The sequence below is a fragment of the Triticum aestivum genome, chromosome 5D, assembly GCF_018294505.1.
Source record: "Triticum aestivum cultivar Chinese Spring chromosome 5D, IWGSC CS RefSeq v2.1, whole genome shotgun sequence".
In the NCBI taxonomy this organism is placed as follows: domain Eukaryota; kingdom Viridiplantae; phylum Streptophyta; class Magnoliopsida; order Poales; family Poaceae; genus Triticum; species Triticum aestivum.
Window position 1 is genome coordinate 274,220,748 of NC_057808.1, and position 14,395 is coordinate 274,235,142.

The following is a 14,395-nucleotide window of genomic DNA, read 5'->3' on the forward strand; positions in this document are numbered from 1 at the left end:
TCATTGTGTATATTTGGATAGCTATGAGTGCAAATGCTATTTACTTTTGTCGTTTGCATCAAATTGCTTGTTCAAAGTTTATAAAGAAGAAGTACATAGACATAAGTTTGTCCTCAATTTCAGTCTTTAGTTGTACAACTTAGTTCCTTATTCGTACCATGTAAATTAAACTAAACATAGCAAGTTATCTTCTTTAGAAATATGTGTATGCTTGTGTTCTTGATCTGTAATCCAGTGGTGTGGTGAAACTACCAACAACAGCACAATGTCATATCCTGCTATGTCTCAACTATGAACAATGCCATATTATATTAATGTTATTTAAATCGTGTCTCTTTATTTACCAATCTGAAATGGTATAAATTGACAGTACACTCACCATTCATGCTTATACATTGTTTAGAACTACATGTATGCTTGTGTTCTTGATCTGTAATCTAGTCGTCTGGTGAAGCTGGCCGCTCCTGCATAATGCCATTTCATGTCGTCTTAACTATGAGCAATGCCTATTATGTTAATGCTATTTTAAACCGTGTCTCTTTATTTCTGGCAAAGAAATGAGATGAATTAACAGCGTTGATGCTTATACATGCAAAACTTGTTATCTACCTACTTGTTTCTCTTTCAGGGTGACAGCACTGCTGCTAGGAAGAACTGCCGCAATGATAGGGAGACGAACCCATTGTTTGTCCCTCTAACATATATTCCAGAGAAGAAGGCAACACATCTTGAAGGTAGGGATACAACCACAAAGTCATATCTTGATGTAGTGTCGAACTTACTCAGTGACATAAGCTCGATGAAGTCGCCGCCTGAATCTGTTCGACTTCTTCAGTCTAAAATTCAAGGAGAAAGACATGCTTCCACTCAAATCCGACTGGAACTCCAATCTCTCTACAAGATTAACTGTAAGTACAGGACGTCTATTGATGCTATGCAGCTTAAGTTGGTGGATATAAGCGTCAAAGAAGTGGAGTCTCATCAGGTTGCTAAGCTGCTTGCACTGCAGCTCCGGGGCTGGGCTAACCTTTCTTGAACTGTGTTGAAGTGCTGTCGGTTCTGTCTATTATTTTGTTGGCCTATTAACTTCCACTGGTGGCGACCTACCTAGTTTATGGAATCTGCTGTCTGGTTGCCCTTTATTATCACTGGCAGCGAACTTTGATGCCCAGGGGATGTAATATGCTGTAATTTCTTTGTTGTGTAGTCTAGGTTTATTCTTCGTCACGATGTTGTAATTTATTTGTTGTTTCTGCTGTCGTCGCTCTGAGAAAAGGTCGTAATCTTCGATCGGTGCACAATGAGCCAATAGGTTAGGTTTATAAAATAATAATTTTTGTACTAAAACTGGTCGGTCGCCAATCGGCCGAACCATGGGCCTACAATCATCTTGGGCCATTAGTTAGGTCTAGTATTAATCTGGCCAATTTCGGGCCTTTAAAAGGCCGAGTAAACCACTTGCCTTAATTGGGCTGGAAAATTAAATAGGCTTTTAACAGGTTGAAAACTAGATTCAGCCTTAATTGTGGCGAACAAATCCCAGGCTGACAGCGTGCTGTAATATAAATCGGCCCATTATTGGCCCATTCGGGTGACGGGCCATTAACAGGGTGAAATGTGTTTGGGCCTTGGCTGACCCAATTACATGACGGCGGAAAGCAGGCCGGATGTATAACAGGCCAAAATTAGGCCCAACACTCTTAAGGGCCTTTAATGGGCGATAGGCAGTTTGCGCTAGAATGTATCTACGAAGACTATGGGTCGTTAAGAGGCCGAAAGTAACTACTTACCATAATTAGGCCCAGGTGCAACTCGGGCCTTTAAATGGCCGAAAGTGAAACCGGGCCGAAAGAGGCCCATATGTAGACAGGGCCGCTGACAGGTTGAAACTAATATCGGGCCGAACTGTTAAACGGGGCATTAAGAGGCCGAAGAGCAAATCAGGCCGCCAATGGGCCCAATGGCACAGTAGCTGTTAAAAGGGTCGTATTTATTATGGGCCATAATTTGGCCTACGAAATGAAAGTCAGTTAACGGGCTGGATCAGGTATGGACCGTAATTTGGCCCAAACTATTGCAGGCTGTTAACGGGCTAGATCTGATATGGGCCGTAAACTGGCCCAGAATATTGCAGTCATTTAACGGCCCGTATCTGATGTGGGCTATAATTTGGTCCAGAAAATGTTAGGCTGTTAACGGGCCGGCCCATTAGATCTGACGAAATCTTGTGGGCTTGTTCCTCAGCCAGCTTTTAAACCTAATGGGCCTCTATTGGGCCGTCCCACGTGTCAACGTTTCATTGGCGATTCTTGTCAAATGGACGGTTGACATCTGTCCCAACGCTGAGCCGACATGTGGATCGTCGGCGAATGAGAATTTTACACGTGGAAAATCACCATTGGTCCGGGCTGTTAACGGGATATCGGATCCAAACCAAAACCCGATAGCTTAACGGTGATCCGTTACGGTGGATGCCACGTGTCGGTTACCCTTGACGAAAGCACTTCTATGACGCGCGATTTATCGTCATGGAAGTGGACACTTCTGTGATGATAATTTTGGTAATGTCATGGAACACTTCTACGACAGCACAGGTATGACTATCTTGATTCTGTCATAAAATCGTCATGGATGTACATGCATGACAGAAAACATGACCTACTGTGACAAACACGTATCATCACAGAAGTGTAATTTTTTTTGTAGTGAGAGGAGAGGAGTGAGACCGAGCAGCGGAGGGCAGCGACCGAAGAGAGGAGGGCGGCGACCAAGGAGAGGTTGGCCGCGGCCGAGGAGAGGAAGGTGGAACTAGAGGAGAAAAAGGCCACAGCCGAGGAGATGAAGATGGTCAAGGAGAAGGCACTCAAATTTATGTTCATGGACACATCTAGTCTTCATCCCAAGGCAAAGGCCTATGTTGAACTTTGTCGCAATGAAATGCCCATGAAGAAGCAAATGCTCATGAGGCAAATGATGATGGGAGGAGGCATGGGAGGAGGCAGGGGAGGTGCCATGGGTGGCTACATGAACATGATGGGAGGTGGCATGAATGGTGCATTTGACGGAAATATGGGAGGTGGCTTCGGTGGCAACATGGAAGGTGGCTTTGGTGGCATGGGAGCCGGCTTCGGAGGCAACATGACTGGCATGGGAGGTGACTTTCGCGGCAACATGATGGGTGGCTTCGGAGGCAACATGATCGGCATGGGAGGTAGCTTTAGTGGCAACATGATGGGTGGCAACATGAGCGATATGGGAGGCAATGAAGGTTCTTCCAGTCGTGCTCTTGGCAACAATACTTCACCACATCACAACGTCGACAAAGAAGCCGGTGATGATGATGATTGTACCACGGTTCACAACACCGATGGTGCTGATGATCCGCATGTATGATATGCATGTGTATTTTAATTTGTAGGCCAAAAAAATTGAATGGGACGTTGCACTTTTGGTAGAGGGATTTCAAACTATGATGATGAAGCACTTTTGTTATGATTTGAACTATGATGATGATGCACTTTATTTCAAATTTGAAGTGATATTTTAACGCAAAACCACAGTTGTACAGTGGCTGAACAGCAGTCGTGCGGCCGCCGGCCGGTTTTGCATCTTCGATTTGGACCATCTGTTGGAGATGCTCTTTTTTTACATCTCCGTTTTGGACCATGTGTTGGAGTTGAGCCTTTTTCGGAGATGTAAAAAGCATTTTTTGGTGCTCCAAATTTGGACCATCACCGGTTTGGACCGCCAAAATTTGGACCATCTATTGGAGATGCTCTAATAGTGGGAGTATCATAGGAAACTCGAATACTATAAATTGTTTCCACATTAAAAGAGTAATGTTCAGTAAAAGGATATTCAAAATTATGACAATAATTATCACTACTTTTTATAACATAAGTATCATCACAATAATCATCATAAGTAGCAACTTTGTTCTCATCATAGTCAATTGAAACCTCTTCCGAAATAGTGGAATCATTACTGAATAAAGTCATGACCTCTCCAAATCCACCTTTATCAATATAATCATCATAAATAGGAGGCATGATATCATCATAATAAATATTCTCATCAAAACTTGGGGACTAAAAATATTATCTTCATCAAACATAGCATCCCCAAGCTTATGGCTTTGCATATCATTAACATCATGGATATTCAAAGAATTCATACCAAAAACATTGCAATCATGTTCATCATTCAAATATTTTATGCCATGCATATTATCGAATTCTTCTTCTATCAATTGAGCACAATTTTCCTTTCCATCAATTTCAAGAAAGACATTATAAAGACGAATAATATGAGGCTACCTCAATTCCATTTTTTGTAGTTTTCTTTTATAAACCAAACATGATAAAACAAGAAACTAAAAGTTTCAATTGCAAGATTTAAAGATATACCTACAAGCACTCACCTCCCCGGCAATGGCGCCAGAAAAGAGCTACACAACTTGTTTTGTAGACTCGTGTTGGTCCTCCAAGCGCAGAGATTTGTAGGACAGTAGCAAATTTCCCTCAAGTGTATGACCTAAGGTTTATCAATCCGTGGGAGGCGTAGGATGAAGATGGTCTCTCTCAAACAACCCTGCAACCAAATAACAAAGAATCTCTTGTGTCCCCAACACACCAAATACAATGGTAATTGTATAGGTGCACTAGTTCGGCGAAGAGATGATGATACAAGTGTAGTAATGATAGTAGATATTGATTTTTGTAATAGGAACAATAAAAAACAGCAAGGTAGAAGTAACAAAAGTGAGCACAAACGGTATTACAATGCTTGAAAACAAGGCCTAGGGTCCGTACTTTCGCTCGTGCAATCTCTCAACAATGCTAATGTAATTGGACCATATAACCATCCCTCAACGTGTGATGAAGAATCACTCCAAAGTTCTTATCTAGCGGAGAATATAAGAAGAAATTGTTTGTAGGGTACAGAACCACCTTAAAGTTATTCTTTCCGTTCGATCTATTAAAGAGTTCGTACTAAAATAATGCAAAGTTATTCTTTCCGTTCGATCTATCCAAGAGTTCATACTAAAATAACACCATATGATACGCATCAACCAACTCTAATGTCACATAGATACTCCAATGTCACCACTAGTATCCATGAGTTAATTATACGATACACATCAAATAATTTCAGATTCATAATACTTGATCCAACACAAAGAACCTCACAGAGTGCCCCAAGATTTCTACCATAGAAACAAGGACGAAAACGTGCATAAATCCCTATGCATGATTACCCCAATGTCACCTCGGGAATCCGCGAGTTGAGTGCCAAAACATATATCAAGTGAATCAATATAATACCCCATTGTCACCACGGGTATTCATATGCAAAAAATATATCAAGTGCTCTCAAATCCATAAAAATATTCAATCCGATAAAACGAAATCTCAAAGGGAAAACTCAATTCTTCACAAGAAGATAGAGAGGGAGAAACACCATATGGTCCAACTGTATTAACAAAGCCCGCGATACATCAAGATTGTGCCATCAAGAACACGAGAGAGAGAGAGAGAGAGAGAGATTAAACACATAGCTACTGGTACAAACCCTCAGCCCCGAGGGTGGACTACTCCCTCCTCATCATGGTGGCTGCCTGGATGATGAAGACGGTCACCTGTGATGATTTCCCCCTCCGGCAAGGTGCCAGAACAGGGTCTAGATTGGTTTTTCGTGGCTACATAGGCTTGTGGTGGCGGAACTTCTGATCTCGGGTTATTTCTGATGGTTTCTCTATTTGTAGGATTTTTCAGCGCTGGAATCACGCGAAGATGGTCCTCGAGGTGGGCACAACCCACCTGGGTGCACCTGGGCCTCCTGGCGCGCCCAGGTGTCTTTGTGCTCACCTCCTTCACCTTCTGGTCCTCCCACGAAGCTTCGAGTGCCTCTTTTGTTCCAAAAAAATCGTCAGAAAGTTTTGTTGCATTTGGAGAACTTTTACTCCTGCACAAAAAATAACACCACGGTAGTTCTTTTGAAAACAACGTCAGTCCAGGTTAGTTCCATGCAAATCATACCAAAACCATATAAAATTGTTGTAAAAATGGCATGAATACTTCATAAATTATAGATACGTTGGAGACGTATCAGTACTACCGCTCGATAGTGACGCTCTACTTCTGCTCGAAGGACAGAGCAGTACAGGAGGCATAAAATAAGTGGTACTCCAAGCGGTAGAAAAACTGTGGTACATCCGCACTATTAGAAGCCGAGTAGATCTGCGGCAGTGTGGTGCTAGTCAGAGCCGCAGTACCGCGGGAGAGGTACTACTGCGCTGAACTACCGCTCATTTACAGAGCACTAAAAGTAAGCAGAAGTGCTAGTAGTACCGGACTGCGGCAGTATCGCTGGAGCGTTACTACCACGGAGAAGAGCGGTACTACAACTTATATGCCTCAAATAAGCCCATGCATAAGATAGGAAAAGCTCTAGTGCCGAGAAGGAAAGTGGGTGCAAAAAGACTGTGTACGTGTTTATTCCACCCAAACATTTCCGAAGCGGAACCCTTCTTAATAGTACGGTGATCCTACGACTCAAATCCACCGAAAATGAAAAGCAAGAAAAACAACCGTCTTCGCTATATATCTCCGAGGGGCACGAATCGTCTTGGGCCATATAATAGATTTTCTAAAATGCTCAATGCACATGATTAGTCCGCAAAAGCATTGTCATCAATCACCAAAACCACTAAAGGAGAATATGCCCTAACACATTGGTTTGACTAAATTGAACTGATATTAATTTAGACTGACATCTGATGATATAGTTAGGGTAAACTGGATCTTATACTTCTAGCAATTTGGAGACCGAAGTAGTATGTTGGTTCGCCACAGGCCTGTCACAAAAAACTAGAAGTCCTATTCACACCAGAAAAATATTTGCTATGTACAACACAAGAATCTGGCATATATGTGTTAAAGGGATTGTAAGGCGACTGAGACTTTACAACAAATGTTGACATTTTTATGTATACCCTATAAGCCATCAAACAAAACATCAAAGCCTCTAATGTGCTGAAATTAACAATTGTTGCACCAAGAAGAACTTTGCAGCAAGGAAAATGTTGTCACCTTACAGAAGAATAATCGGATTGTGCTATTGGTCTTAATGAAAATACCCTTTTAGGCTGGAGAGATGACTGCAATGCCATTGATCAAAACTGCGTGTTTTTAGTAAAATAAAACCATGCAGAAATAACACAGGAATCACATCACCATCTATTTTGAACTATAATCATATATATCGCCAACCGATAAAAAGCATAACAGGTCAAGCAAACAGAACCAATCCACTACCAGATTGACTAAATGCAACAGTCAAAATTCCTGACAATGATTAATGTTTCCCCTAATGGAGCCCAAATGGGTGAATTATATTTGGCATTTCGCGTGACCCTTCGAATGTGCCCCATGACACAGGTGGTGTCGCAGCGTTGTGTAGTCTCGGTTGCGTGGAGCCTTTCGATTGCGTCGACGGTGCAGTGCCGTGGGTTGGTCTCGGCTGGCCGATGCCGTTCGATTATGCCGGTGGTGCTCTTTGTTGTGTTTTGTTGACCCTCTTTGTTCTCACCTACTAAGTGTGTTGTTAGTGTGTGTCTTTTTTCTTTATCTCTTCCCCTGTGCCCCCTGTACCTCACTTGAACCTATCTTGCAAAAAAGGCTGCAAAGCCTTATAGGCAACATGAATACAATTCAGGTGGGGAAAACTCCCCCCGATGGAAATTCAAAAAAAAATTGGCATTTCACCTGTGCGGACTGGATTTGGCATGTCACCTATGTCATCTTCAATGGGTTCAATTAGGTCGGAGGTGTCCACAAGCGTAGGCATCATGTTGCCTCATCACGATCATTGTGAGGTTGCGCGTGCAGGGCGAGATGGGATGCAGGCGGTTGTCGATGGCGTCAGGTGAGGCAGACTGCCGTCTGTACCGGCATCTCAGAAGTGAGCGAAGCCCGTGGCAAATGGAGGTGGGAAGGCGACAAAGGTGGACGATGATGCTCAAAGGGGGCCTAGAGAGAGGTGGCTGATGGAGGAGGAGGCTCTGTGCCGAGGGCATGCGCACGATCGTGGGCAAGAGGAGTGGAGGCCTCGCGGCGTATGGGACAGAGTCATAGATTGAGCCATTGGGGGAGACAGGGCACATATTTTCTTTTTTTTATGGGGGAGGTAGGGCGGAGATGGCTTAGCGGAGGGGAGGCTGCCGAGGCGGAGGCGTTTTTTTTTGAGAAACTGAGGCGGACGTTCTGGGAACAAGCTAAATTGGAACGGAACACAAGCTCAATTTTGCCCCAGTTAGGCCCAATCAACGACGGGACGCCATGGTAAAGGTTGCGCTCAACGTGACTCGGTGCTAGTGGTACTAGACGACCAGGCAATCTGGTATGTATGCTTCTTGAATACAACGGCTAGCAAGTTCAAATCGCTGTGGAGGTTTGTAGCTAGCTCTGTTTACTGTTTTGTAATTAGTTGTCCTTCTCTTACGAGCACGCGCGTGGAAAAACCCAAAGCCTTCCCCTTCTTCTTCAAGTAATGAATAGACTCGTAAGCACTAAGAACATTATCCGTTATAAGCCTTCCAGGTACAAACGCTGATTGCTCCTCTTAGATGATCTCATCCAAAACTGGCCTCAATGTCATCGCTAGAACTTTAGCTGCTGTCTTGTATAATACATTACACAACGAGATGGGTTGGTACCGTCCAAGGTTCTGGGCCTACTTCACCTTGGGTATAAGAACTAGAATTGTACTATTAACCTCTTTCAGCATTTCCTCTCCTTCCAGTACTATTAACCTCTTTCAGCATTTCCTCTCCTTCCAGTAAGGTTCTCACTGCCTTGCTAACTAGAGAGGAGGCTCAAGCAAGGCAACGATCTAGAGTACAATATCTAAAAGAAGGGGACATGAATACGGGGTTGAATGGGATTACTTGAAGGCAATTATGACTAAGCTAGGATTTTCTTGTGGCTGGATTAATTGCATTATGGCCTGTGTTGAATCTGTTACTTTCTCTGTGAGCGTGAATAGGCAATTTTCTGAAATGACCCCATCTCTCCATACCTTTTTTTCTGTTGTGTGTGGAAGGGCTAAGTTACATGATCAAGGAGTATGGAGAGGGACACCTCTCCAAAGGAATAATCATTGGAATAAATTCACCTTGGGTGTCACACCTTATGTTCCCAGATGACTACATTCTATTCTCACAAGCGACGCAACAAGGAGCGATGAGACTGCAAAATATTCTGGATCTCTACCAACAAGGATCTGGACAGATGGTGAACAATAGCAAATATGCTATATTTTTTAGTGCTAATTGTGATGTTGATGTGAAACAGGTAATCCACAATGAGACCGGAATAACCACTGAAGCCTTGGTGGAGAAGTACTTAGGGCTCCCAATGGTCCTAGGTAGGTCTACGGATGAACACTTTGAAAGTATTGATACAAAACTGAAAAGTTTAGTTCGTGAATTGTCTCCAAAACTCATGAATGGTGCAGCTAGAGAAGCCCTTGTCAAGCTGTTTGCTAAGCGATTCTGACTTATTCTATGAGTTGTTTTCAGCTCTCAAACAAGCTATGCAAGAAAATAGCGAGTATCGTGGCTCGCTTTTTCTGGGGAGGTGATGAACAAGAGAAAAGATGCATTGGAGGAAGTGGAAGGAGATTTCCATTCCAAAATCTCAAGGTGGCATGGGCTTTAAAGACTTTCCCACGTTCAATCAGTCCTTCCTAGCTACTCCCTCCGTCCCAAAATAAGTGTGAGTATAAACAAGCATGGAGGATGCTAACAAATCCGAAGTCATTATGTGCTCGGGTACTCAAAGGAAAATATTTTCGCAACTGTGATTTCTTGGAAGCGGGGATGCTCCCATGTGTGGAGAGCAATACTGCACCGTAGAGAGGCTTTGCTGGTTGGCCTGATCAAACGGGTGGGGGTGCCACTTCAATCAATCCTTGGGCAGATTCATGGATACCAAACAACCCCAATCTGAAACCCATGGTCAAAAGAACGGGGGCAACTCTAAATAAGGTGAGTGAACTTATACTAATGGACACATGCCAATGGGATGTTCAGAGAGTTCAAGCACATTTTGAACGGAAGATACGTGGGGTTGGCACCTTGAAAAGAACGGGTGTTTCTCAGTCCGTTCAACATACTGAGCGCTGACCACTAAACAAAGGATTGCAACCGCTCCAGGAGGATCTGGAGGCGATGTCAAGATGTTCTGGAAGAAATTATGGGGCCTGCCGGTACCACCTAAAGTCAGGAGCTTGTGGTGGAGCGATCAAGAAGTATATCCCGTGCAAGGCTATTCTAAAGGAACGCCGCATGGAACAGATCGACTTCTGCGAGGACTGCGGAGCTCAGGAAACTATCTTCCATGCCCTCTTTGAATGTACTTGGGCACGGATATTCTGGCAGGAGCTGAAGTGCAGGACAGGCCTCAAAGTACCATCGCTACATCCTGATTCCTAGGCTGCTGATATTGTTGAGAGCAAGGTGATACCGAACGTTGATGCATGGATCTTGTGTGGCTGCGGGCTGTCTGGACTGAGAATAACGCACGTCGGCATGGTGAACGAGGCAAATCAATCATGGCCTCGGTCCTGTGGGCAATTGACACCACTACTGATTTGGCTGTGACCAGGGAGGGGGCGAGACATAAACCTCGTAAGGTGCGGCCAATATGGAAACCTTCTGAAGTGGCAGAGACCAAGATTAATGTTGATGAATCATACTCGGAGGAAGAAGGAACTGGTGCAGCAGGACTTGTGTGGAGAGACAGTGCTGGGACATTTCTGCGAGGGCAAGCAATATGGTATGAAACAGCTATAAGCCCTTTGGTAATGGAAGCTCATGCTATCCGAGATGGGGCCATTATGGCAGCAGAAAGAGCCATACTGAGTGTACATATCGAATGATGCCAGCAGGTTATCAAACTTTGGGAAGATAAAAACTTTGAGAGGGTGCTTGGATACGTTTTAGTCCCATGACTAAAAGTAGTGGGACTAAAACTTGTTAGCCTCATCCATGCTTGGATCCAAATACTAAAGAGACTAAAATCAAGTTAATGAGCATTTATTATCCTCCAAACCCTCCAATCCAGAACTCGCATGTGATAAGGAGAGGAGTTAAATGAGGAGAGAGAGGACTAATCCACATTTTAGTAGGCGTACCCCTGACTAAATTTTTTAGTTTTAGCCCCTCTTTAGTCAAGGGTGCTTGGAACTTTAGCCTCTTAAAGAGACTATTTCTAGTCAGCCTAAAATAAGTCCCTTGAATCCAAACACCCTCTGAGGCTCTGTTCGGTTTGCAGGATCAGAAAACATAGGAACAAAAAATGTAGAGGAATAGGGAAAACAAGCACATATGAAACTGAGGAATTTTAAATAGAGAAATAGTCAGGAGTGAACCGTTCGGCGGTGATCAAAAGAAGCTGGACATCACCACAGTTGTGACCCATATCTTGGGTTTATTTTTTATTTGGCTGCAGACTTGACTCTCTCACACTCCATGCCATATAATGAATATTTTATTGGATTAGACGTCAGAACCAGTGTGTTGCCTCGGCCAACCGCGATAAACAAGAGGTCTGATTGGATGTTTCTTTTCTCGTGAAATCTGTAGGAATCACACAGGAATCGAGACATTCCAGAGTTTTACTGCTCATTTTTCCTTCACTCCGAACACACCAAAGGTAGAAAATAGCACAGGATCAGATTCCTTTGAGTTTTCCTCCGGACCGAACGCAGCCTGAGAGGTCAGCAGTAGGAAGTACTCCCTCCGTTCCTCAATAACTTTTTAAAGATTTTAATATGGACAAAATGATTGAATCTACACTTTAAAATATATCTATATAGATCCGTATGTAGTCCATATTGCAATCTCTAAAAGGACTTATATTTTGGAAGCGGAGGGAGTATTTTACATGAGCTTGTGGTGTCAAGTGAGGGGTGCTAATGTAGCTGCATATCTTTGTGCTAAAAGAGGTAGATGCCTTTGGCTCAATAACACTCCTACGTTCCTTAGCGATACTCTAAGGCAAGATTGTAATCGTAATCTTTGATCGATAGAGCTTATGGATTCAAAAAAAAGGAACAAGAAGTATGAAGTTGGATGTTCAGCTATAAACAAGGTCTCAAACATGCATCATGATTCGAGTACAAATTGAAGTTCACCGCGAACAAACTAATCAGCGATAGTCTGACAGATACAACATACAGCGAACCTTAGCAGGTGAAAAATCTAGGGCTGTGTGAATGAGCTAACAAACCTCAATCTTCATGCCCAACTCCGGCACAACCTGGTATATCGGCAGGGGAACCGAGTCCACAGCCTTGAGATGCAAAGCCCTCACGTTTGCCCACTTTTCTGGCACCTTCTCCACAGCAGCCTCCACTGCCGCCATCACGTTCTCGACGTTCTCCTCTTCCTCCATGTCCATCTTGCCCACCTTGATCCCCGAGCAGGTACCGGATCGCAGGTAGAGGCTAGTGGAGCTCAGGACATTGCGAACCTGCTCCGGCCATCCAGCCCGGGTGAAGTCGACCGCGAGTGGGGCCTTTTTGTTGGAGTACAGGGACTTCCCGAGGAGGCAGGGCAAGATCGGGAGCAGGGCGCGGTCGGCGAGGAAGAGGTCATAGGAGGCGGCCAGGCGGCGGCGCGACTCATAGGGGTGGTAGTCGGTCCGCAGGGCAGAGAAGGGGATGACCTCTGAGACGGGGAGCTCGAGGGACCTGGCTGCGTCAAGGATGGCGGCGGCGGCGGGGGATCCGGAGCCGGCGCGGTCGTCGAAGATGACGCAGACGGAGGCGGCCGAGTGAGCAACGACGGGGTGCGGGAGCGGGAGGAGGTGCGGCTTGGTGGTGGGCTTGGGCGGGACGCGGCGGAGCGAGAGGTGGAGCACCACGACATCGTCGCGCTCGTCCGCGAGCAGGTTCGGGGGTGCCTCCGCCGCGCGCTCGCGCATCCAAATGGTCAGCGACACCACGGCACTGGCCACCGTCGCGCGGGGCACCTTGTGCTCCACCTGGGTCTTTTTCTGCGGCGGCGGCATGGCTTCAGCGGCAGAGTAGTTTAGGGTTCACCGTGGCGGGGATGCAGGCGGTTGTCGATGGCGTCAGGAGAGGCAGACTGCCGTCTGTACCGGCATCTCAGAAGCGAGCGAAGCCCGTGGGAAGGCGACAAAGGTGGACGATGATGCTCAAAGGGGGCATAGAGAGAGGTGGCTGATGGAGGAGGAGGCTCTGTGCCGAGGGCATGCGCACGATCCTGGGCAAGAGGAGTGGAGGCCTCGCGGTGTATGGGACAGAGTCATAGATTTAGCCATTGGGGGAGAGAGGGCACATATTTTCTTTTTTTATGGGGGAGGTAGGGCGGAGATGGCTTAGCGAAGGGGAGGCTGCCGAGGCTGAGGCATATTTTTTTGACAAACTGAGGTGGACGTCTGGGAATAAGCTAAATTGGAACGGAACACAAGCTCAATTTAGGCCTAGTTAGGCCCAATCAACGACGAGACGCCATGGTAAAGGTTGCGCTCAACGTGACCCGGTGCTACTGGCACTAGACGACTAGGCAATCTGGTATGTACGCTTCTTGAATCGAACGGCTAGCAAGTTGAAACCGCTGTGGAGAGTTGTAGCTAGCTCTGTTTACTGCTTTGTAATTAGTTGTCCTTCTCTTACGAGCACGCGCGTGGAAAAACCCAAAGCTTTCCCCTTCTTCTTCAACTAATGAATAGACTCGTAAGCACTGAGAACATTATCCATTATAAGCTTTCCAGGTACAAACGTTGATTGCTCCTCTTAGATGATCTCATCCAAAACTGGCCTCAATGTCATCGCTAGAACTTTAGCTGTTGTCTTGTATAATACATTAGACAACGAGATGGGTCGGTACCGTTCAAGGTTCTGGGCCTACTTCACCTTGGGTATAAGAACTAGAATTGTACTATTAACCTCTTTCAGCATTTCCTCTCCTTCCATTACTATTATCCTCTTTCAGCATTTCCTCTCCTTCCAGTAAGGTTCTCACTGCCTTGCTAACTAGAGAGGAGGCTCAAGCAAGGCAACGATCTAGAGTACAATATCTAAAAGAAGGGGACATGAATACGGGGTTGAATGGGATTACTTGAAGGCGATTATGACTAAGCTAGGATTTGCTTGTGGCTGGATTAATTGCATTATGGCCTGTGTTGAATCAGTTACTTTCTCTGAGAGGGTGAATTGGCAATTTTCTGAAACGACCCCATCTCTCAGTACCTTTTTTCTGTTGTGTGTGGAAGGGCTAAGTTACTTGATCAAGGAGTATGGAGAGGGACACCTCTCGAAAGGAATAAGCATTGGAATAAATTCACCTTGGGTGTCACACCTTATG

At 45.0% G+C, this 14,395-nt stretch overlaps 1 protein-coding gene across 1 annotated transcript; it reads right to left on the minus strand.

Moving 5' to 3' along the window:
- Positions 1 to 12,264: 12,264 nt before the first annotated feature.
- Positions 12,265 to 13,260, minus strand: LOC123124653 (ribosomal L1 domain-containing protein 1-like). Its single transcript, XM_044545233.1, has one exon. It carries the CDS (start codon positions 13,074 to 13,076, stop codon positions 12,285 to 12,287), a length of 792 nt encoding a protein of 263 aa, XP_044401168.1. The 5' UTR covers positions 13,077 to 13,260; the 3' UTR covers positions 12,265 to 12,284.
- Positions 13,261 to 14,395: the final 1,135 nt, after the last annotated feature.